The sequence below is a fragment of the Zeus faber genome (genome assembly GCF_960531495.2).
Source record: "Zeus faber genome assembly, chromosome: 1".
Classification (NCBI taxonomy): domain Eukaryota; kingdom Metazoa; phylum Chordata; class Actinopteri; order Zeiformes; family Zeidae; genus Zeus; species Zeus faber.
In genome coordinates, this window is record NC_137193.1 from 4400967 (window position 1) to 4423271 (window position 22305).

Below are 22305 nucleotides of genomic sequence, written 5' to 3' on the forward strand. Positions count from 1 at the left end.
GGCGTGAAAGTGGAATGCGGAAGTGAGAGAGAGGAGCGCTCGTGACGGGGAAGGAAACGGAGCGAGAGTGAGACAGAAAGAGAGAGAAAGACAGGAGAGTGAGACAGAGAGAGAAAGACAGGAGAGTGAGACAGAGAGAGAAAGACAGGAGAGTGAGACAGAAAGAGAGAGAAAGACAGGAGAGAGAAAGACAGGAGAGTGAGACAGAAAGAGAGAGAAAGACAGGAGAGTGAGACAGAGAGAGAAAGACAGGAGAGTGAGACAGAAAGAGAGAGAAAGACAGGAGAGTGAGACAGAGAGAGAAAGACAGGAGAGTGAGACAGAAAGAGAGAGAGAGAGAGAGACAGAAAGAGAGAGCGACAGACAGAAAGAGAGGGGGAGAGAGAGACAACAAGACTTTTTAATTTTTTTTTATCTTTAGGTTCCAGGAAGAGAGACAGACAGGTGGGGGAATGCGTTGCCTTGGACTGAGAGGTCAAGTTGGCAGGGACCCGGCTGCTCTCATGCGGTGGCTGCCTGTGACCGTCTGCTGAGCAGCTCGGGGCTTTGTTTCTCCGGTTCACGGCGCCTGTTTTCCTGGTGCCTTAAAACTCCGTCTGCATCCGTACACGTAGCAGTCAAACTGCCGTGCGGGTCGAGCCTCCGCCGGGTGACAAGAAGAAGCCCATATTCTATTTCTAACAGTTTCCGATTTGTGAAAGTGATTTTCTATTTGTGGAAACAGAAAACAATGGGAATTTTACTGTCTCTTCCACACTGACCGCCGCGTAGCACTAATCGATCAAGCGACACAGTAAGATACACTCTTGCATTCATCAGCTGAGTAAATGGACGACAGGAAAGACATGGACTACGCTGGTTGACGGGTAGACAAACACGACGGAACTGCACAAGATACAAGGTACTTCTTTTGGTTTTGGGTGTCCAGGGGATGGGCTGGTCTCTTGGCTGTACTGTACGCGTGTGAGTGCTGTGGTGTGGCCCCAATTCGACTTGTAAACAGGCGAAAACTCTATTTTGTTATTAAATTGCACTGCACGTATTGTTTGTTTTGCATCTTCTCTAAATAATAAGAGATGATCTGTTCCATATTTCTGTGTGCCGCCTAAGCCTTGTATCATATTAGGGCTTTATATTTTGATTTCAAGGGTGGTATAGTCCTGTTTTGTTTAGGTAAAAGTAGTTAATCGAATAGTAAAAACAGGAAGGAAAGTTAAGATAATTGACGCTCGGTTTCAGGGTCAATAGTTGAGAAAGTTTATTGGAAAATAACTCAGGGCCCTGCCCACACTTATCGGTACGGGGTAGGAACACTACATACATATATTATTTTACCAGAATTAAATAATGCCTGTGAGAATTCCGCCACTCGGAGCCCAATGGACTCTCCTGACTGAACCAGTAGAACCAGCTGGACTGTGAACATGTTGGTCCTGTCAATGGGATGTTTTTAAAGAAGAGAAGATGTTAGGTGTGAGATGGGCAGGATGATGTCTTGTTATTTCTACTTTACTTTGCTCAAATTAATCCTTCAAACTGTACAGCAGCAGGAAATGGCTCAATGTCAAGTTCTGGAGAAACTGGCACGTGTTCAAGGAGAGTTCCACCTTCAAACTCTGTCTGGTTGGTTTTTTTTTTGTTTTTTTTTTGTTTGTTTTTTTGTTTTTGTTCAACCTGTGCTGTCTGCATGCTACAACACAGAGTATTTGTGCCATTTGCATTTAGGACAGAGTTAGTCTGCAAGAGGAGTTCAAGTTCTCAACCTGCAATGCAACTCTTTATTAATTCTTAAATCATCAAGAACTGCTGCAATAACTCTGTCCTGTGGACGACCTGTAGAATGACAAGAGCACAGTTTTTGGTTATGGAGAGCCACCACCAACCCCCCTCTTTGGATAACTATTCATCATGTTTGGGTCTATAAACAACTGATCACTACTCCAAGAGGGGGAGAATCACCATGGTGAGACAAATAAACATAGAAACAAACAACATTTACACAAAAACATGAACATTGGACGACAACATGTACTGAAAGACTGAATTAGATCCTGGAAAACTGGAACTACAATTGACCAACTCCCGTGGCCTCTTCCTGTCAAAGTTATGGCAGTAAATGAGGGAGGAAAGGAGAGGAAAGCCCCCCCGGTTGCTGGGGTGCACTCCAAGCAGGGGTGCGTGCGTACGTAAGATGTCCACCGGTGAGTGTACATGACTTATCCCCATTGGTAGTGGTGTAGAAGGTCGGTATTATGTTGTGGCGCCTCTGGCTGCAGGAGATCCCCGGGTACCCTGCCCTGCGGCCACGGAAGACCACCATGCCCCCAGAGAGGCCAGAGGGCCGTGGAGCAACTCCCTCACCCAGCCCGAGGAGCATGATCAAGTCCCAGGGAGCACGTGGAGGCCCTGTGCCCCAGGGGCGCACACATACAACCAACCCCCGGGCGCAGGCACAGGACGCAGCCGCCGGCACAGAACCCGGGTCACGGGTGCAAGGCACGGATCGCGGGCCCGGTTCACGGCCCCACGGTGACAGACGGACACCCCGCCCGAGCCGCCCGCCCCATGGGCGGGCCGGCAGGACCCCCAAGAACCCCAAGCTCACCCACACCCCGCATAAGGGGCGGGGGGGGGGTCAAGTGCCCAGCGCGGGGCACCTCAATGTTACACCCCCCCCCTGCAATGCCGGCAGGCCTCCAGGTATACAGGCCCTCCGCCACCCGGGGCGCCCGCCGCAGAGAAGGCCTGCCGCAGAAGCAAAAGGCCAACAGCTACCCCCTACACCCCAACCCACACCCACAACAACAAGCAGTCCCCCCAGGGGCCCCAAAAGGCACCTGGCGGTGCTCTCCGCAGCCCCGCAAGGTCGCAGCACATCCCAAGCCACCAGGCGCAAGCTGTCAGGACTCCAGCTAGGCCGGGAGGGGGGGCCCACCCGACCGCCCCCCGGCCAACCACGCCCCCACACCGACCCACCAGCGACTGGCCACCCTGGAAAACCCCAGTGCTCAATGTGTGCTGTTGGTAACTGCAGTTAAAATTGCGGGGTTGGGGGTGCGAGTCCTTCAGGCAAGTCAAACCCAAATCACTCGCACCCCTCCTGTCTCACAGACCTTGGTCCGATGGAGTGATGTTCAGAGTAGGATTGGTGTGCCAATGTGTGTGTTCGAAGCTAATGTGAGTGGGATTAAAATTTTGGGATGGACGAGAAGCATGCTTGGACAGGAGCGTGACAGGCAAGATGGCAGCTGCCCAGCCACCCCACCCGCGGGGGCGGGCGACCCCCGCGGCGCGCCAACCACGGAGCCCGAGACCCGAACCAGGGACCCACACCCCCCGCCCCCATCCCGAGCCCCAGAACCCACAACCACGCCCGGAACCCACACACGGAGGCCAGCTGCAGGTACTCCCCGGGAGCAAGTCTCCCCCCCCACCACCCCCGGAGACAGGCCAGCCCAGCTCAGGCAAAGGAGCGGGCGCCACCCCCCAGTCCACCCAACTCCCCCGTGGGGCCCCAGGATCCCCCAAGAACACTGGCCCACGCACCACGGATGCCCCCAGAGCCGCCCGGGCAGCCACCGAGAAGACATATAGACGGGGAGACTGGACTGCTGCGACCCAGAAGGGTTGATAGCTTCTTGGTGATGTTGGTCCAGAATGCTAGGATAGGTGGGCAGAGCCAGAAGGCATGAAAGTTGTCATCTCTGGTATCAAGCGAACAGTGAGAGCAAACGTCATCATCCACAAAACCCATTTTGAACATTTTGTGTTCCGTGATATGGGCTCTGTGCAAAATCTTATATTGGATGAGTTGCATTTTGGAGTTGCGGGTCACAGAAAAGGTGTTGTTGCAAATAAGCTTCCACAGGTTGATATCGGTGGGAACAGCAAGGTCTCTTTCCCATTTCATTGTAGGTGAAGATAAGGTGTCGTCTATTTTTAGTAAAATTTTGTATATTCTGGAAAAGGGATTTTTCAAGTGACCGATATGAGTGAGATGTTCAATCATTTCAGGTGGTTGTAGGATGTTGTTCGTCAATTTGATTTTAACTTTTAGAGACTGCTGTAATTGAAGGAAGCCGTGGCCACCGATATTATACCTTTGGGTTGAGGTTGGGAAGGATATAAGCGAATTGTTTTAAAAAATGTGTTCCAGATGAGTAATTCCTTGTCTTTTCCAAGACCTAAAGATTATTGGTCTGTTTTTAACCAGGAAATCTGGGTTATGCCAGATTGGCGTGAATTTGTTTTGGCGATAAGAGTGTGACCACTGAGTTTGAGGAATTTCCACCAGGCTGACAGAGTTGTTGCAATAAGTGGGTTTTTAAAGCAATTATGTTTCTTTATAGATTCAGTAAGGAATGGGAGATCGGATAATGATAACTCCTGACATTCAGATTGTTGAATGTCTCGCCATCCATGGGCCAATTGTTGCTCTGGTTGTAACCATTTCATTATAAATTGAAGATGGTTTGCTAGATAGTAGTATCTAAAGTTTGGGGCTGCTAGGCCTCCACAGTCTTTGTTTTTCTGTAGTGTTGCTAGTTTAATTCTCGGTTTCTTGTGTTTCCAATAAAATTTGTTGACTATTGAGTCGAGAGTATTACACCAATGTACTGTTGGTTGCACTGGGGTCATTGAAAATATATAGTTTATTTTTGGAAGTGTATTCATTTTCACTGCTGCTATCCTACCAATTAGTGAGATGGGTAAGTTGTTCCATCGAATGAGGTCTTCTTCAATGGATTTGAGCAATGGAGTGAAGTTAAGGGTAAACAAATCTGATAGATTGGGGGAGATATCAATACCAAGGTATCTAATACTGTGATGGTTAAGTGAAGTTTCTGGGTTGCAGCATTACAGTCCCCCCCAATGAGTGGCAAGACTGTTGTTTTAGTCAAATTTATTAAATAGTCTGAGATAGTTGAGAATTTAGATATAAGATTGAACATCTACGCTGGGGATGATATTGGGTTCCGTACAAACAAGATACTGTATCGTCTGCATACAAGCTGATTTTGTGAACAGAGTTTCCTGCTTGTACGCTGTGAGGTGTAACCATTGGTGATGACAGAAGCAGATGGAGAGTTGTAGAGGATTCTGATCCATTGAATGAGGGACTCTCCAAAGCCAAATTTGTTGAGGATTGAAAAGAGATATGTCCAATTCACTCTATCAAATACTTTTTCAGCATCCAAAGAGGCAATGATAGTATTTAAGTTGTTCCTTTTAGATATGCTCATCAGACTGAAGAAACGACGCATATTGCTGGATGAGTGTCTGCCTTTGACAAAGCTTGTTTGATCTGGGTGAATTATAAATGGGATTACTTTTTCAATTCTGTTGGTTAGTGTTGTACTTGTAATCTTAAGGTCACAATTAATAAGGCTTATGGGTCTGTAACTGGAGGTGAGGGCTGGGTCCTTTTTGGGTTTCAGCAAAACCAAGATAAGAGCAGTGTTCATGTGCGGAGGCATGGTGGAGGTTGACCTAATCTCTGCAACCATTCTGATAAATAATGGGGAGATAAGTGGCCAGAAGTGTTTATACAATTCCACTGGGTAGCCATCTGATCCAAGTGATTTATTGTTGGGCATAGAGAAGAGCGCTTTCCTGAGTTCTTCAAGAGTAAGTGGTTGATCTAAGGTGTTAGCCTGTTCCGTCAAAAGTTTAGGAAGGTCGATATCATCAAGGAATGAGTGAATGTTTGATATATTCGATTAATTATCCGAGTGATATAGGTTCTTATAAAAGTCTCTAAATATGTAATTGATGTCTCGCAGAGAGTACGTTATTCTACCCTGTGAATCTTTGATGGCTATAATAAGTGATTTTTCTCTATCACATTTCAATTGAAATTTACCTGATTTGTCATTGAATTCAAAATAATTTGCTCTTGTCCGTGTCATAAGGAATTGTGTCTTTTGATGGATGATAGTTTTAAGTTGAGATGTAATTGTCCTGATCTCATTTCCGATTTGCTCAGAAGATGAGTGGGCTTGTTGGGAATGCAACTCCTTTAGTCGCTGTTTCGAGTTTATTTTGTTATCTTGTCCTTTCTTTTTCTTGTGAGTGGAGAATGAAATAATACCTCCTCTTAGAACTGTCTTAGATGTTTACCAAAGTAAGGATGGTGATATTTCTGGGGAGTCATTCAGTTCAATGAAGGAAGTCCATTCTCTTGAAAAGAAATTAAATTCTTAAATTAAATTCTTAATTTCAATGATTAAATTCTTTATCTGTCAAAAGTGAGAGGTTAAACCGCCACCTGCCGGGAGGGTTCCGGTTTGTTTCATTTATCAGGTTGAAACTAATTGGCCCGTGATCGGAAATTACAATAGGGTGGATTTCTGGATTCGTGATTTTGGACAGTGCAGAGTTACTTGTTAAGAAAAAAAGGTCGATTCTAGAGAAATTCTGAAAGTTTTGAAAGTATATTGTGAAAGAAATTTGGGTCATCCTCATTGGGGCCATAAATATTAGCTATGGTTATTTTGATGTTACCTAAAATCCCATTAATCATTATGAAACGCCCTTCTGGGTCTGATATTGTGGATTTATTTTGATATGGGATACTCTTATTGATCAATATAGATACACGTCTTTTTTTTTTTAGTTGTATGATGCGGAAAACATCTGATTAACCCATTTAGCTTTGAGTTTGAGGTGCTCAGATGCAGTGAGGTGGGTTTCTTGCAGTAGACAGAAGCTGGGGTTTATCTTAGTGAGGTGAGTTAGGCTTTTGCTACGTTTAGCAGGTGAGCCCAAGCCTCTCACATTCCAACTAACAAACTTAATGGATGTCATTAAAGCTAGTTAGGGCAATAGCTATATTGCTATATTGCTATATATAACGGTAGTATCCCATCATCATGGGATACTACCGTTCCCATGCTTTCCCATAGATAAGTCTGGGGTGTCCTCCTTTATATTCCTTTTCATGCCATAGTATTGGAGGAAATTTGTAGGGATACATAACTACACAAACAAATGACGAGTAGACAAAGAAAAACACAGAACATTGCCAGATTACACATACATAAAGTGAAAGACAGTATAGAGTGAGAGTGATAGGAGAAATAAGGAGAGAGGGATTAGGGAGGTGAGATGATGAGAGAAGTATGGAGGGGGAATTAGGAAGGTGCGATGAAAGTGAGCGATATTTTAAATCCTGACATAGATAGCATGCCTATTCCTACATCTTGCAGTATATAGTAACTGGAATTACAAGAATACATACATTATGATCAGAATAACCAGGGTGTGGTGGAGGAGTCTCAGTATAACTGACGGTCTATATATCATTTGTTAACAATCATCGATACGCGTTTACCCTTCTGCCGGTTCTCCTTCAGGACAGGATACAGCACCTTTTTTCGGTCGTTGATCTCCCGGGGGAATTGATCGTTCACTGTCTGGTTGTTGATGAAATGCATGCTGTGAAAGCTGTGTCGACAACCAACCGATGTGTCCTCTGTATTTTGGACGGAGTGAGATAAGACAGTATGTTTGTGTCTTTACGTCAAGGTCGACCATGAATGTGTCTGAGGAGAGTGAGGAGGGGCGTCCCACCTCTAAAAGAACTCTACCCGGGGAGCATGGCGGCCCAAGCAAAGCTAAGAGGTAAGATGAGGATCTGAGCATGTGGGACTGTTGTCCATCTCAGAGCTCAGCAGTGATGTCACTACACCTTCATTAGTCTGAGGAGAAGCTCTGTGTGTGGTGTGTTGAAGCCCAAGGCAGCAGGAGAGTCCAGAGGGTCCTGCACCCCTTGGGGTCTCTATGACTCCACCTTTCGATTTTAAAGATGGAGATCAGTCTACGGAGCAGAGGTGAGGATTTATCAAATTCTGTAGATGATCAAATACAACAGCTAAACATCCTCAAGTCCTAATGTCCTGATGGTGCTTATTGTTTATCTGGTAGATTCCATCAGGAGAGAGCAGACCTTCCTGAACCCAGCTGTGTCTCCATCAAGAGTGACTGGTCTATGGATCATCCTATGGGCTTCAAAGATGGAGATCAGTCTACAGAGCAGAGGTGAGGATTTATTAAATACAGTAAATGATCAAATAAAACAGTTAAACATCCTCAAATCCTAATGTCCCGATGGTGGTTATTGTTTATCTGGTAGATTCCATCATGAGAGAGCAGACCGTCCTGAACCCAGTTCTGTCTCCATGAAGAGTGACTGGTCTATGGATCATCCTATGGGCTTCAAAGATGGAGATCAGTCTACAGAGCAGAGGTGAGGATTTATCAAATAGGAGCAATTATCAAATTGGAGCAACGGGACACCAAACTCTTGTGGCAGGGGCTGCGGACTATAACTATTTACAAGAGCAGCCCCTACCCAGCCATGAGTTTGGACGCCTCCTAGCCAACGAACTGAACTCCTTTTATGCGCAGTTTGAGTCTGGCAACAGCACCGCTAGCTCGCCAGCTGATTGGAGTTACACCGCTGGCGATGAGCACGCACTCTTAGTGTATGAGCATGACGTCAGGAGGGCTCTGATGCGTGTGAACACCAGGAAAGCTGCGGGCCCAGGTGACATACTGTATCTGGACGAGTACTGAAGACATGTGCTAACCAGCTAGCCCAGGTGCTCACTATGATATTCAACGCCTCTCTGGCTGAATCAGTGGTCCCGTCCTGCTTCAAGAGGTCCACTGTCGTTCCTGTCCCTAAGATCGCCTCTCCTGCCAGCCTGAATGACTATCATCCGGTGGCCCTCACCTGACCTGTTTCAAGTGTCTGATTAAGTATTACATCTGTGCCTCCCTCCCCCGCACCTTGGACCTTCTGCAGTTTGCGTACCGGCAGAACAGAGCCACGGATTACGCGGTCTCCCAGGTACTGCACACCATGCTCACGCACCTGGATGGCCGTAAGGGGCCTATGTGAGATTGTTGTTCATTGATTATAGTTCAGCTTTCAATACCATAGTCCCCACCAGACTGGCTGTCAAGCTACAGGAGCTAGGACTGAACACTCCGCTGTGTGCCTGGATCCTGGACTTCCTCACAGCCAGGCCCCAGGTAGTTAGAGGCACATGTACACCTCCCTCACTCTGAACACAGGATCCCCCCAGGGCTGCGCCCTCAGCCCCCTACTGTGCTCCCTGTACACACATGACTGTGTGGCCAGGTCCAGCTCCAACACCATCATCAAGTTTGCTGGCGACACCGTGGTGGTGGGCGTGATCACCGACGGCGATGAGAAGGCCTACCGCGAGGAGGTGACGGACCTGTCACTCTGGTGCCAGGACAACAGCCTCCTCTTGAACGTTAGCAAAACTAAGGAGCTAATTGTGGACTTGAGGACGCATATGCCGTTGGTGATTAGTGGGACTTCTGTCGACAGGGTTAGCAGCTTCAAGTACCTGGGAGTCCACATCACAGAGGATTTAACATGGACTTTACAAACAGACACTCTGGTGAAAAAGGCAACGCAGCGTCTTTACCACCTCAGGCAGCTGAAGAAATTCCGGGTCTCGTTGAGGATCCTCAAGTCCTTCTACTGTGGAGCAGTAGCGAGCATCCTGACAGGCTACATTACTGCCTGGTTTGGGAACTGTACTGCTCAGGACAGGCGGGCCCTGCAGAGGGTGGTGCATTCAGCCCAACGTACCATTGAAACTACCCCCCCTGCAGGACTTATACACCAGGAGATGTAGTAGCAGAGCTGCAGGATCATGAAGGATCGTCACCACCCCAACAATGGACTGTTCCAGCTGCTGCGGTCAGGCAAGCGCCTCCGCAGTCACACAGCGAGAACAGAGAGACTGAGACGGAGTTTCTTCCCCAAAGCCATAAGAACTGTCAATGCTGACCTCACCAGGGGTCCCACTGCCTTACTGTACTGTATGTAGCATACTGTACTGATACTGTATCACTGTTCTGGGTTAGTGCATACTACGCTGTATTGCTGTTCTGTTCAGTGTTACTGTATTGCTGTGCCGTACTGTTGTATACTGTGCTGTATATCTCCACACACACTACTTAATGCACATATCTATATATACATAATAGCCTATCTATAAGTCTATTCCCTTAATTTCTATTTTGTACCCCCACTCTGTATTACCTTTGAGTTATTTTATTTTATTTTATTTTATTCTATATTATTCAATTTACTTATTGCATTACGTTTTAGGTCGGTAGTTAAGTAGAAATTTGGAAGCGATGGTGTTCAGTCTAGAACATATCGTGCATAATCACCAGGTGCGTTGCATTGACATTTCACTGCATATATGTATGAAAGTATCTATATGTATGTGACAAATAAACCTCTTGAAAATCTTGAAATAGACGATCAAATACAACAGTTAAACATCCTCAAATTCTAATGTCCAGGTGGTGCTTATTGTTTATCTGGTAGATTACACCACGAGGGAGCAGGCAGTCCTAAATCCAGCTGTGTCTCCATCAAGAGTGACTGGTCTATGGATCATCCTATGGGCTTCAAAGATGGCCGCCCCTCCAGGGAGAAGAGGTAGGAGTTTGAAACAGTCGATGGAAACAGAGGAGATGGTTGTTATCAGACTCTACTGAGCAGAGGGAACAAGTCAGGAGCAAATTAATCTGTAGTGTGTGTGTGTGTGTGTGTGTGTGTGTGTGTGTGTGTGTGTGTGTGTGTGTGTGTGTGTGTGTGTGTGTGTGTGTGTGTGTGTGTGTGTGTGTGTGTGTGTGTGTGTGTGTTCACCACAGACACCAGCAGAGGTTAGAGGTCACCAGTGCTCCGTCTGGACAGCAGCATCAAACAGAGCTGGACTCCATGTTCCTGGTGTGTAGATGAAGGGAAGCAGTGTGTGTTGTGGTGCTGGTGCTCTCCAGGCTTCCCTCTTCACACCAGTGGGATGTCAAGTTATAATGATGTTTTTCTGTTCCAGCTGCTGGAGGACAACGTGGTCACCTTTGTGAAGGAGGAGCTGAAGAGGCTCCGCAAGCTCCTGAGTCTAGATGATCCACGATGCTCAGAGAGGAAGAGGGAGGAAGAGGAGGATGAGGAAGAGGAGCAGAGGAGGAGCGCCAAGAAGGGAGTTGTGAAGATCACACTGCACTTCCTGAGGAGGATGAAGCAGGAGCATCTGGCTGACTCCCTGCAGAGCAGTAAGAAACTCAACATTCCACTCTGGTTCTCTGCTTTGTTACTTTCTTAGAATAAAATGAGACCTCAAGCAGCTTACTACACCTAGAAGCCCAGACATAGGAGCTAGGAGGCAAGCTAGAAGCTAGGAGAGAGTTAAGGAGACAATTTGGGAGCTAGGAGAGAGTTTATGGGACACTATAGGAGCTAGGAGAGAGTAATAAACGACAAATTGACGAATTGACAAAATTACGCTTTTGTGACAATATTTTCTGACCCCTGGTCCAGGAGGTCAGGGAGAGTCCATCAGACAATGTAGGTCCTAGGAGACAGTCAAGTAGCTCAGAGACCGTCTAGGAGGTAGGAAGCAGTCCAGGATACGTTCTAGGAGCTTTCCTACACAGCAGTTCCACATTGGACTCCACACACTGTCAGTCTGATTGTTCAACCAGCAGTGATGAGATGAATAGAAACATGGAGATAGAAGCTTATTGACATTACTCTCACTGACCTTAACAGTTACTCATTGATGTCCTCTGTTGTTTGTTCATTCAGTAACTCTTGCTGAGGTGAGCAGACATCAACTGAAGTCTCATCTGAAGAAGAAGTTCCAGTGTTTGTTTGAGGGAATCCCTAAAGCAGGACAACCAACACTTCTGAACCAGATCTACACAGAGCTCTACATCACAAAGGGAGGGAACACAGAGGTCAACCAGGAACATGAGGTCAGACTGATCCAAGCAGCTTCCAGGAAACCAGCGACAGAAGAAACACCAATCAGATGTCAAGACATCTTCAAACCCTTACCTGGGCAAGATCAACCAATCAGAACACTGATGACAACGGGTGTGGCTGGCATTGGTAAAACAGTGTTAACACACAAGTTCACTCTGGACTGGGCTGAAGGCAAAACCAACCAGGACATACACTTCACATTTCCATTGACCTTCAGAGAGCTGAACTTGCTGAAAGGGAAACAGTTCAGTTTGGTGGAACTTGTTCATCACTTCTTTCTTGAAACCAAAGAAGCAAGAATCTGCAGCTACGACAAGTTCAAAGTTGTGTTCATCTTAGATGGTTTGGATGAGAATCGACTTCCTCTGGACTTCCAGAACAATGAGATGTGGACTGATGTCACAGCCTCCACCTCAGTGGACGTTCTGCTGACAAACCTCATCAAGGGCAACCTGCTTCCCTCCGCTCGTATCTGGATAACCACACGACCTGCAGCAGCCAATCAGATCCCTCCTGAGTGTGTGGACATGGTGACAGAGGTGAGAGGCTTCAGCGACCCACAGAAGGAGGAATACTTCAGGAAGAGATACAGAGAGGAGGAGCAGGTCAACACCATCATCTCCCACATCAAGACATCACGAAGCCTCCACATCATGTGTCACATCCCAGTCTTCTGTTGGATCACTGCTACAGTTCTGGATCACGTCCTGACAACAGCCCAGAGAGGAGAGATGCCCAAGACCCTGACTGAGATGTACATCCACTTCTTGCGGGTTCAGTCCATACAGGGGAATGTCAAGTATCGTGGGGGATCTGGGACAGATCTACACTGGAATGAAGAGAGCAGGAAGATCATTCAGTCTCTGGGAAAACTGGCTTTTGACCAGCTGCAGAAAGGCAACCTGATCTTCTATGATTTGGACCTGGCAGAGTGTGGCATTGATATCAAGGAAGCCTCAGTGTACTCAGGAGTGTTCACCCAGATCTTTAAAGAGGAGTGTGGGCTTTACCAGGACAAGGTCTTCTGCTTTGTCCATCTGAGCATTCAGGAGTTTCTTGCTGCTGTTCATGTCTTTCTGACATTCACCAGCACTGGTGTCAATCTGCTGTCAGAACCACAACGAACATCAAAGTTCTCTCAGCTTATTATAAAGAAACCTGACTTACAATCCCTCTACCAGAGTGCTGTGGACAAGGCCTTGCAGAGTGCCAATGGACACCTGGACTTGTTCCTTCGCTTCCTATTGGGCCTTTCACTGGAGACCAATCAGATGCTCCTAAAAGGCCTGCTGGAACAAACAGGAAGTACCTCAATGACCAATCAGGAAACAGTGCATTACATCAGGGAGAAGTTCAGTGAGAATCTCTCTCCAGAGAGAAGCATCAACCTGTTCCACTGTCTGAATGAGATGAATGATCGTTCTCTAGTGGAGCAGATCCAACAGTACCTGAGATCAGAAAGTCTCTCTGAAGTAAACCTCTCCCCTGCTGAGTGGTCAGCTCTGGTCTTCATCTTACTGTCATCAGAAGAGGAGCTGGACGTGTTTGACCTAAAGAAATACTCTGCTTCAGAGGACGCTCTTCTGAGGCTGCTGCCAGTGGTCAAAGCCTCCAAAACATCTCTGTAGGTGCCCAGATAACATCTGTATATGAAGTGAGCTCTTTGACATCTGAGGAGATATTTTTAGTTAATATCTGTGTATATCTTATATCAAACTATGTATTTATCTGTGTGCATGTTGGTGTGCAGGCTGAGAGGCTGTAATCTGTCAGAGAGAAGCTGTGAAGCTCTTTCCTCAGTTCTTAGCTCCAACTCCTCCAGCCTGAGAGAGCTGGACCTGAGCACCAATGATCTGCAGGATTCAGGAGCGACGCTGCTCTCTGCTGGACTGGGGAGTCCACACTGTGTTCTGGAGACACTCAGGTCAGTGTTCCTTGACCTGATGGACATTTTTAATCATATTGACATTCAAGATTCAAGGTTCAAGAGGTTTATTCGTCACATACATCCAACATACATCTACAGTATATGCAGTGAAATGTCAATGCAACGCACCGTGATTATGCACAATATGTTCATCAGCTGCACCTCCCCTGGCCCAGTTGACCAAGACGTGCCTCAAGGCTCCGTGCTTGGGCCCTCCTCCTCACCATGTACATGCCTCCCCCTTTGTCAGCTCATACGCCACCATGGTCTATGCTTCCACACCTACGCCGATGACACCCAGTTATACCTCAGCACAAAACCATCCACCCGACTCCCCCCTCAGTCTCTTCTTGACCGCCTCCGCGAGTCTGGATATCATCAAACCTGCTCAAACTCAACAATTACAAAACTGACTCATGGTTGTGGATCCCAAGGCTCTGCTCAGAAAGGTTTGAGATCTGCTCCTGGTTGTTGATGGCTGCTCTATGTTCCAATCCCCCAAAGTATGCAACCTAGGCGTCATCCTTGATTCAACTCTTTCATTTCACTCACATCAAATCCATAACCAAATCTGCCTTCTTTCCACCTCAAGAACATCTTTAGACTCCGCCCATCACTATCTGAGTCTGTGGCAGAAACACTAATCCACGCCTTCATCACCTCCGGTTTGGACTTCTGCAATGGAGTCCTGTCCATGGTTCCAAGTCCTGGACCGGCTCCAGTATGTTCAAAACTCTGCTGCTAGAGTTCTCACCTGCACCCAGCCCTGGCAGCACATCACCCCCACCCTCATCCATCTCCACTGACTCCCTGTAAAAACCGGTATTTCCTACAAAACCCTACTACAAACCTACAAATCCCTCCACGCCCTTGCCCCGCAGTACCTATCTGACCTCCTCCACAGCTACTCCCCGTCCCGGAAGCTGCAGTCCTCGGACACAGGTCTGCTCTCCACCCCTCGCACAAGGCTACAAACATTTGGGGACAGAGCCTTCAGTGTGGCAGCCCCCACCCTCTCCCCACTTACATAAGAAATGCTCCATCTCTGGCGACCTTCAAAAACCTCCTCAAAACCTACCTTTCAACAAGGCCTACTGCCCCTGACCCTTTTTGGTTTCCTTTTTTTTTTTCCTGTTCTTTATTTATTTCAATTTATTTTTGTGAAAGGCACTTTATAAATCCCAGTTATTATTATTATTATTATTATTATTATTATCATAACCGGGGATGGTAGCTCAGGAGGTAGAGCTGGTGGTCTAGTCATCTAAAGGTTGCTGGTTCAATCCCAGGCTCCTCCTGCTAGCATGCTGTAGTGTCCTTGAGCAAGACACTTAACCCCTAATTGCTCCTGATGGCTGCGTCCGTCAGTGTTTGAATAATTGTAAGTCGCTTTGGAAGCGTCTGATCAATGCGATGTAATGATGTAATGTAATCATTATTATTTATTATGTTGTGATCTATTGGCGATAACGCAAGTTTAGTTCTCAAGCGCCCCAACCCTTCATTTAATTTGGAAAGTGATGATGACAATGTAGGTAAACGTTTTTTTGATTAGTATAATTTCGTTGTGTTCAGTAAAGTGACATCAATTTGGTGAGCTCCGTTGACACGGACCCTCAGGGTGAATTAGGCACATAGAATTTGGCGTAGGGCGCCATGGAGGTCAGGAATATTTAGTAACTTACTTTTCAAAAAGGAAACTGCCCCAGAGCATTACCCCAGAACCCCCTAGTGGGTCTGTGTTTTTCTCCGCTCACGCATCCTTCTCACCTCTGAGGCAGGACTGGACCACTGATTCAGCCAGGGAGGCGTTGAATATCGTATTGAGCACTGGGGCTAGCTGGTTAGCACAGGTCTTCAGTACTCATCCAGATATGCCATCTGGGCCCGCAGCTTTCCTGGTGTTCACACGCATCACAGCGCTCCTGACGTCATGCTCAGACACTGAGAGTGCGCGCTCATTCCCAGCGGTGTAACTAATTAGCCGACGAGCTAGCGGGGTTGTTGACAGACTAAAACCGCACCTAAAAGGAGTTCAGTTCGTTGGCGAGGGAGGCGTCTACGCTCATGGCTGGGGAGGGGTTGCTCTTGTAGTTAGTCCGCCCTCCGCAGATTGTACGACGCCGCTTTGTAATTGTCCATGTTACCTGATACAAGACAGTCATTGTAAGCAGTCGTGCGAGCATTCAGAGCGCCATGGATGGTAATCGACCCACGGTTTCTGGTTAGGAAATATCCCAACTTTCGCTGTGGGAAAGATGCTGTCCGCTAATGTGTCTATGAAGCTCACAGCTACTTCTGTGAACTCACTGACGTTACTGGAACTTGATTGGAACATCTCCCAGTCTACGACAGTAAGAGCGTCCTAAAACGCGGCTGAATAGGTGCAGAGTGAGGAAGATATACATGGAACTAAGAACAGCAAAACAGACAGTGTTCAAAATACCAATTATCCATGAGAATATATTGGAAGAGAACAAAAGTGTCGTGGTTATTTGAAATGGTTGATTTTCCAAGAAATGTTCTTATAATAAGCGCTCTGGGGACCGAATGAGGGCTTGTCTTGATGCACCATCTTCATTATAACCCCAAAAGAAGTCCAATAAACTGTATGTCCAGAGTTGTTTAAAAATAAGGGTAATCAATGCTTTCATTCCCTCGTCAAGATTGTTCAACAAAATGAGTCCAATCTCACAATCTTGTCTTTGTAGATGTATTATTATTAATTCTGTGAAATATTATTTATGTACAATCTATCTGATGAAATTTAAAAGTATTTATTGTTATTTCACTTGTAAAAACTGTGTGTGTGTGTGTGTGTGTGTGTGCAGGCTGAGAGGCTGTAAACTGTCAGAGAGAAGCTGTGAAGCTCTGGCCTCAGTTCTCAGCTCCAACTCCTCCAGCCTGAGGGAGCTGGACCTGAGCACCAATGATCTGCAAGATTCAGGAGTGAAGCTGCTCTCTGCTGGACTGGGGAGTCCACACTGTGTTCTGGAGACACTCAGGTCAGTGTTCCTCAGCCTTCACCTAATGGACAATTTAATCATATTGACATTTGTATACATTTTAACTGTAAATAACTGTCAATATACCGTAATTTCCGGACTATTAAGCGCACCTGAATATATCCGCACCCACTGAATTTTTAAAAAATAATTATTTTTAACATAAATAAACCGCACATGTCTATAAGCCTATGTGCCTACCGGTACATTGAAATAAATGAACTTTACGCAGGCTTTAACGAAACACGGCTTGTAACAAAAATGAAAAATTAGCGGTAAACAGTAGCCTACCAAGAAAGTCATTGGTCACTATCTTCCTCCTCCTGCGCACTGAAACCACTGAAGTCATCTCCTTCGGTGTCAGAGTTGAATGGCCTCAGAATTGCTTCATCCGATGTTGGATCGTTTTCATTGTTGCTCTCGTCACTTTCATCCGGAGGCAAATTCCCCGCTGAGCTCATGCTGCCCTCTTCAACACGCAGCATTTCAGACTTTGGAAACCCGTTGATGATAGATGGCAGACACCACGATGGCCCACCTCTAAAATCCTCAAACTTCATTGCGATTGTTTTGGCTTTCAGTCGGATCTGCACAGTTGAGACACCTCGGCCGTCTGCTCTCTGTGTGTTGACCCAGTCTTCGAGCTCATTTTCTAGTTCGGGCCATCTGCTTTTCTTCCCTCTGAAAGCTTTTGTTGTCTTTTTGCACTGAGTCAGTTCCTCACGCTGCTGTTTCCAACGTCGTATCATCGCCTCATTAAGGCCAAGCTCCCGTGCAGCAGCTCTATTTCCTTTTCCAACAGCCAGATCCATCGCCTTCAACTTGAAAGCTGCATCATATGCATTTCTTTGTGTCTTTGCCATGAAGAGGGTGACGGAATGACGACCGTAAATGAGGGGAAGTTTGAGGGGCCTCGATTTAATCTAACCAGTAACATTGTTTCACCTTAACCCATTCGGCAATTTCATTGGTCTAATGAAAGCTTCATGCCACCAAATAACTAAGCACGGTCACATTTGTGTTTTTTGCTCAGTTTCTTGGCGGCATGAAGCTTGTGAAAGCAGGAAAAACCCATAAATTAGCCGCGTCATTGTTTAAGCTGATTGATTCAAAGCGTGGGGAAAAAGTAGCGCTTTATAGTCCGGAAATTACGGTACACTATTAAATATAGATAACATAACTTTACGGGAGAGTTAGTTACCTTACTTTACGGAACCAAGTCACCGCTGATTGGCAGTAATGGAGAGAGTGTGTGATTATAGATAATCAAAAGATTTAAGATCTTCTAAACAACATCTCTGATCAGATGCACAGCAGAAGGAACATTCTGGCAGTTCAACCTGCCAAGGACCGTACGCTCATTTGTGGAGCTGCTGGAAGCCCTGCAGTAGTCACTTCTTCCTTCCAAAACGATTTGTTCTGATGTCTGTACCACCGCTGTGTTCAGATCCGTGTGATGGATTGGGAGTGGTTTGGTTTGAACTGATGGTGGTGTGTGTGTGTGTGTGTGTGTGTGCAGGCTGAGAGGCTGTAATCTGTCAGAGAGAAGCTGTGAAGCTCTGGCCTCAGTTCTCAGCTCCACCTCCTCCGGTCTGAGGGAGCTGGACCTGAGCACCAATGATCTGCAGGATTCAGGAGTGAAGCTGCTCTCTGCTGGACTGGGGAGTCCACACTGTGTTCTGGAGACACTCAGGTCAGTGTTCTTAGACCTCTGGAACCAACTGGGATGATGAATGCACATCAAATAATGATGCATTTACATGAAAGTCCTTCTGACAATATGTGGATTCATGTGGAACATGTGTACTCTTTATGTGTCTGCATGGTCTTAAATGTTAAAATCACTCCTACAACCTGGGCAGTGGTCAGTTATTTCTGAATAATGATATGTCTCTTAATTATGAGCGTTGTAAGGGGGAACAACTCCTCCCTGCATGTGTTCACATCCTGCTACCACGGCGCTGAAATACTAGTTCTATCATTTCAAATCCATATTCCATCTCAATGTATGTTTCAGTGTATGTTGCCATAGTAACCGTCTTCCTGATGTTGACACCTGGTGCTTCATGTTGTGTTTGCAGCTTGTCAGGCTGTCTGCTCACACAGGAGGGCGTGGCTTCTCTGGCCTCAGCTCTGAGCTCCAACCCGTCCCATCTGATGGAGCTGGACCTGACTTACAACCACCCAGGAGAGGCAGGAGTTAAGCTGCTCTCTGCTGGCCTGGAGGAGCCACGCTGGAGACTGGACACTCTCAGGTATGGAGAGACCAGTTGACACTCCCTGACAAGCTCTTCTACAAGGAGGACGCTCTACAACCATGATGTCAGACAGCACATATGTGACCCACCACATACTTTAGTGTCATTTGGCAGCTTTCAAGATATATATATTTTTTCGCATCATTTGAAAGTGGAGAAGCAGAGCTTCCAAAAAAGGTGTCACTTGTGCAAATCAAGTTAATATTTTTTAAGCTATGACTTGTTAATGACGAGGGTGTGACAAACTGTGTTACTGAGATAATCACCTTCAAAGTTTATACTGCTGAATGGGCCAATCACAAACAGCTCAACAACACAACTACTTGTTTTTGAAAAATATTTTATTCAACAGTAAGAATATACATATTTTTATAAAAGTGGAATCATTTTTGAGTTAAAAAGTACGGACAACACAACAAAATGTAGAGTCTATCAATATTATGTGTCTCAGAAAATCTGAAATCTGAAAATCTGTCACCAACCTCGACGGACTTCATCACATCATCAACTTCTTCCATTGTAACGACGACGGACGTATCGTCGGTCTCCTCTGGTGGGTGAAAATATTCAGTTTCATCGTCACATTAAGTTTGAAATGTTCTCCAAGTCTGGAGTAATATCACATTCAGCAGCGCTGTGGTTCTCAGCGTCGCTGTCAGAGAACTGACTATCATCGCGGAAAATGAAGTCCAGTACGCTGCTAACACTGACACGGATCTACCGCGCTGGTCAGATTAAGGTCCCAAATATGATTCAGAGCTTCCTCCATCCGCTTCACGTAATCCATAACGATACGGAGAAGAAAGTTTTCACAGACAAGTGAGACCGAAACAGCCCCGCGCTGCGCTTTAACCGTCTGTTTACGGAAGTGACGTAGGTGAGTGAGGCGAAGGGATTTTCTTCTTCGCCGTTTCATTAACAGTGGCTCAGTGCGTGTAAGATTAGTATGATTTAAAGGTTGGATTCTATCAAAACTGTTTTACATTGTGACTTCACATCACATGAAATATGGAGGAATGATCTTCACCTGAACGCTTGCTTTAAAGGAAACGATAGATCGGCGTTGTTCAGCGCTGTTAAGCGTCTTGGTAAGTGAACTGTGTTTCCCGATGTCATCTAACGGGAATATTTAACTCCACGGTTTAACATTTTTCTATTATTTATAAATCAAACTCGGTTTTGGAAAAACGTTGAGATAACAAAAAACACAAAGGAACTCCAATCTGGAAAAATCTCTTTTTCTTCCAAGAAAGGTTTTTTCAAAGCTCCTGGCGATTTTATAAATGTGCGAGTTGATGAAGTTTTGCTGTGGTGGGACACATATGACTGATGTTGGATGGGAAATGATGGATACGGAGCTTCTTGATGTCCATGTTTCCCTCTGCTCTGACCGTCTTCTTCCCAGGGTGGAGCACGGTGGAGCGTGGAGGTTGAAACCAGGTGTGAGGAAGTGTAAGTGTCTGTTTAGTTTGATTCGTAACTATTTAGCTGGAAAGTCCATCCACACAGCAGTACGGGACGTCCATCCATTCAGATCCTACTGAGAATGAAGATGATGGTGGACATCACGTGTCTTCATCACACTGCTGATAAATGGACAATCTGTCTGTTGATCAATATATGAACCAAACAGGGATGTTAGATTATAAACTGTTGCTGTTTTGTGTCTTGTTCTCCACCAGATGGAGTTGAACTCACACTGGACCCAAACACAGCAAACAGTCAACTCTGTCTATCTGAGAACGACAGGAAGGTGATGAGGGTCGAAGAGGAGCAGCCACGCCCTGATCACCCAGAGAGATTTGACCTCCATCCACAGGTGTTGTGTGGAGAAGGTCTGACTGGACGCTGCTACTGGGAGGTGGAGTGGAAAGGACGGGTTGGTATCGGGGTGTCTTACAGAGGAATCAGGAGAGGAGATGGTGATGATTGCCGTCTTGGATGGAATGACAAGTCCTGGAGTCTGGATTGTTTTAATGATTGTTACCATGCCTGGTACAATAAGCGTATAACAGTCATAAATCTCCCTCCGTCCTCTGGTCCTCACAGAGTAGGAGTGTTCCTGGACTGGTCAGATGGAACTCTGTCCTTCTACTCAAAAGTTTCCTCTGACTCACTGAGACACATCCACACCTTCCACACCACCTTCACTGAACCTCTCCATCCTGGATTTAGGGAGTGGCCGGGTTCCTCAGTGTCCCTGTGTAAAATGGAGGAGGTGTAGTATCGTCTCTAAAAGCTGAACTGAATATTCAAAGTTTATCACACGATTTATAAACACAGAACGTCATTTCCTTCCCACGCTGCCGTACATGTATGACATATTTTTATAGTAATTATACCTTCATGTCTGCATAACTTTACTGTTAAATAATACATTTTGGAGTCATGTTCATGTTTAGAAACCTGCTCTTCTCTTTGTCTTTAAAATAAATAGGATGTGAACCCTGCAACCAGGTTATTACAAATGTTCATCATTTCATTTGGAAGTCACATACAGAAGATTACAGAATCTATAATTTCAAATAAGAAAGCAGAAGGTGCTCTTCAAGTCTTACATTCAAATGATGTGGTTCATTCCTTTAGAGTCAGTTGGTTAAACAAGTTGGATGTGGAACTTTATAGCGACATTTTCTAAAGATCCTGGGGTCTTAAGTTTCTTCTGCCTTGTAATCTTCTGCCATCCAAACTGCAAATCAGGTTGTCCAAATGTCAGCAAACACCCGTGGCTTGGAAAATGTGTTTTCATCCCATAAAACTTGAATTTGGAATAATGCTGGAATGACCAAAATAAATGAATCAATACCATTTTCTAATTGGCATTCAAGAGGTATCGATCATATTTTTCGCATTTTTGATGAATCTGGGAGAATTCTATCACAAGCAATTTATTAACAAACACAGTAGAGCTGCAACTAATGATTATTTTCATCATCCATGAATCTGTCGATTATTTTCTCGATTAAGCCATTAGTCGTTTTGTCCATAAAATGCCAGAAAATACTGAAAAATGTCGATCACTGTTTCCCAAATCACAAGGCGACGTCCTCAAATGTCTTGTTTTGTCCACAACCCAAAGATATTTTGTTCCCTGTCATACAGGACTAAAGAAACCAGAAATTATTGACATTGAACAAGCTTTAACACCATCAGGGAACTTCCAGGACACCGCCGGAGAACCTCTAGGACACCACCAGAGAACCTCCACTACGTTATTCAGTGGAGAGGAAGAAATTTGCTTGATGTCAAGAGAAGTTTAAAAAGAGCAATGAGACGAAGATGAGAGCGTTC

The 22305-nt window shown here is 45.7% G+C and overlaps 1 protein-coding gene across 1 annotated transcript; it reads left to right on the forward strand.

Annotated features, from left to right (window-relative positions):
• The first annotated feature begins 450 nt into the window (after positions 1–450).
• LOC307234502 (uncharacterized protein) lies at positions 451–21911 on the forward strand. Its single transcript, XM_080006242.1, has 15 exons — positions 451–901; positions 7528–7623; positions 7734–7832; positions 7927–8040; positions 8135–8248; positions 10382–10495; positions 10711–10786; positions 10893–11112; positions 11645–13448; positions 13575–13748; positions 16583–16756; positions 18276–18449; positions 18838–19011; positions 20420–20466; positions 20697–21911. Exons 2-15 carry the CDS (start codon positions 7535–7537, stop codon positions 21236–21238), a joined length of 3915 nt encoding a protein of 1304 aa, XP_079862368.1. The 5' UTR covers positions 451–901; positions 7528–7534; the 3' UTR covers positions 21239–21911.
• Positions 21912–22305: the final 394 nt, after the last annotated feature.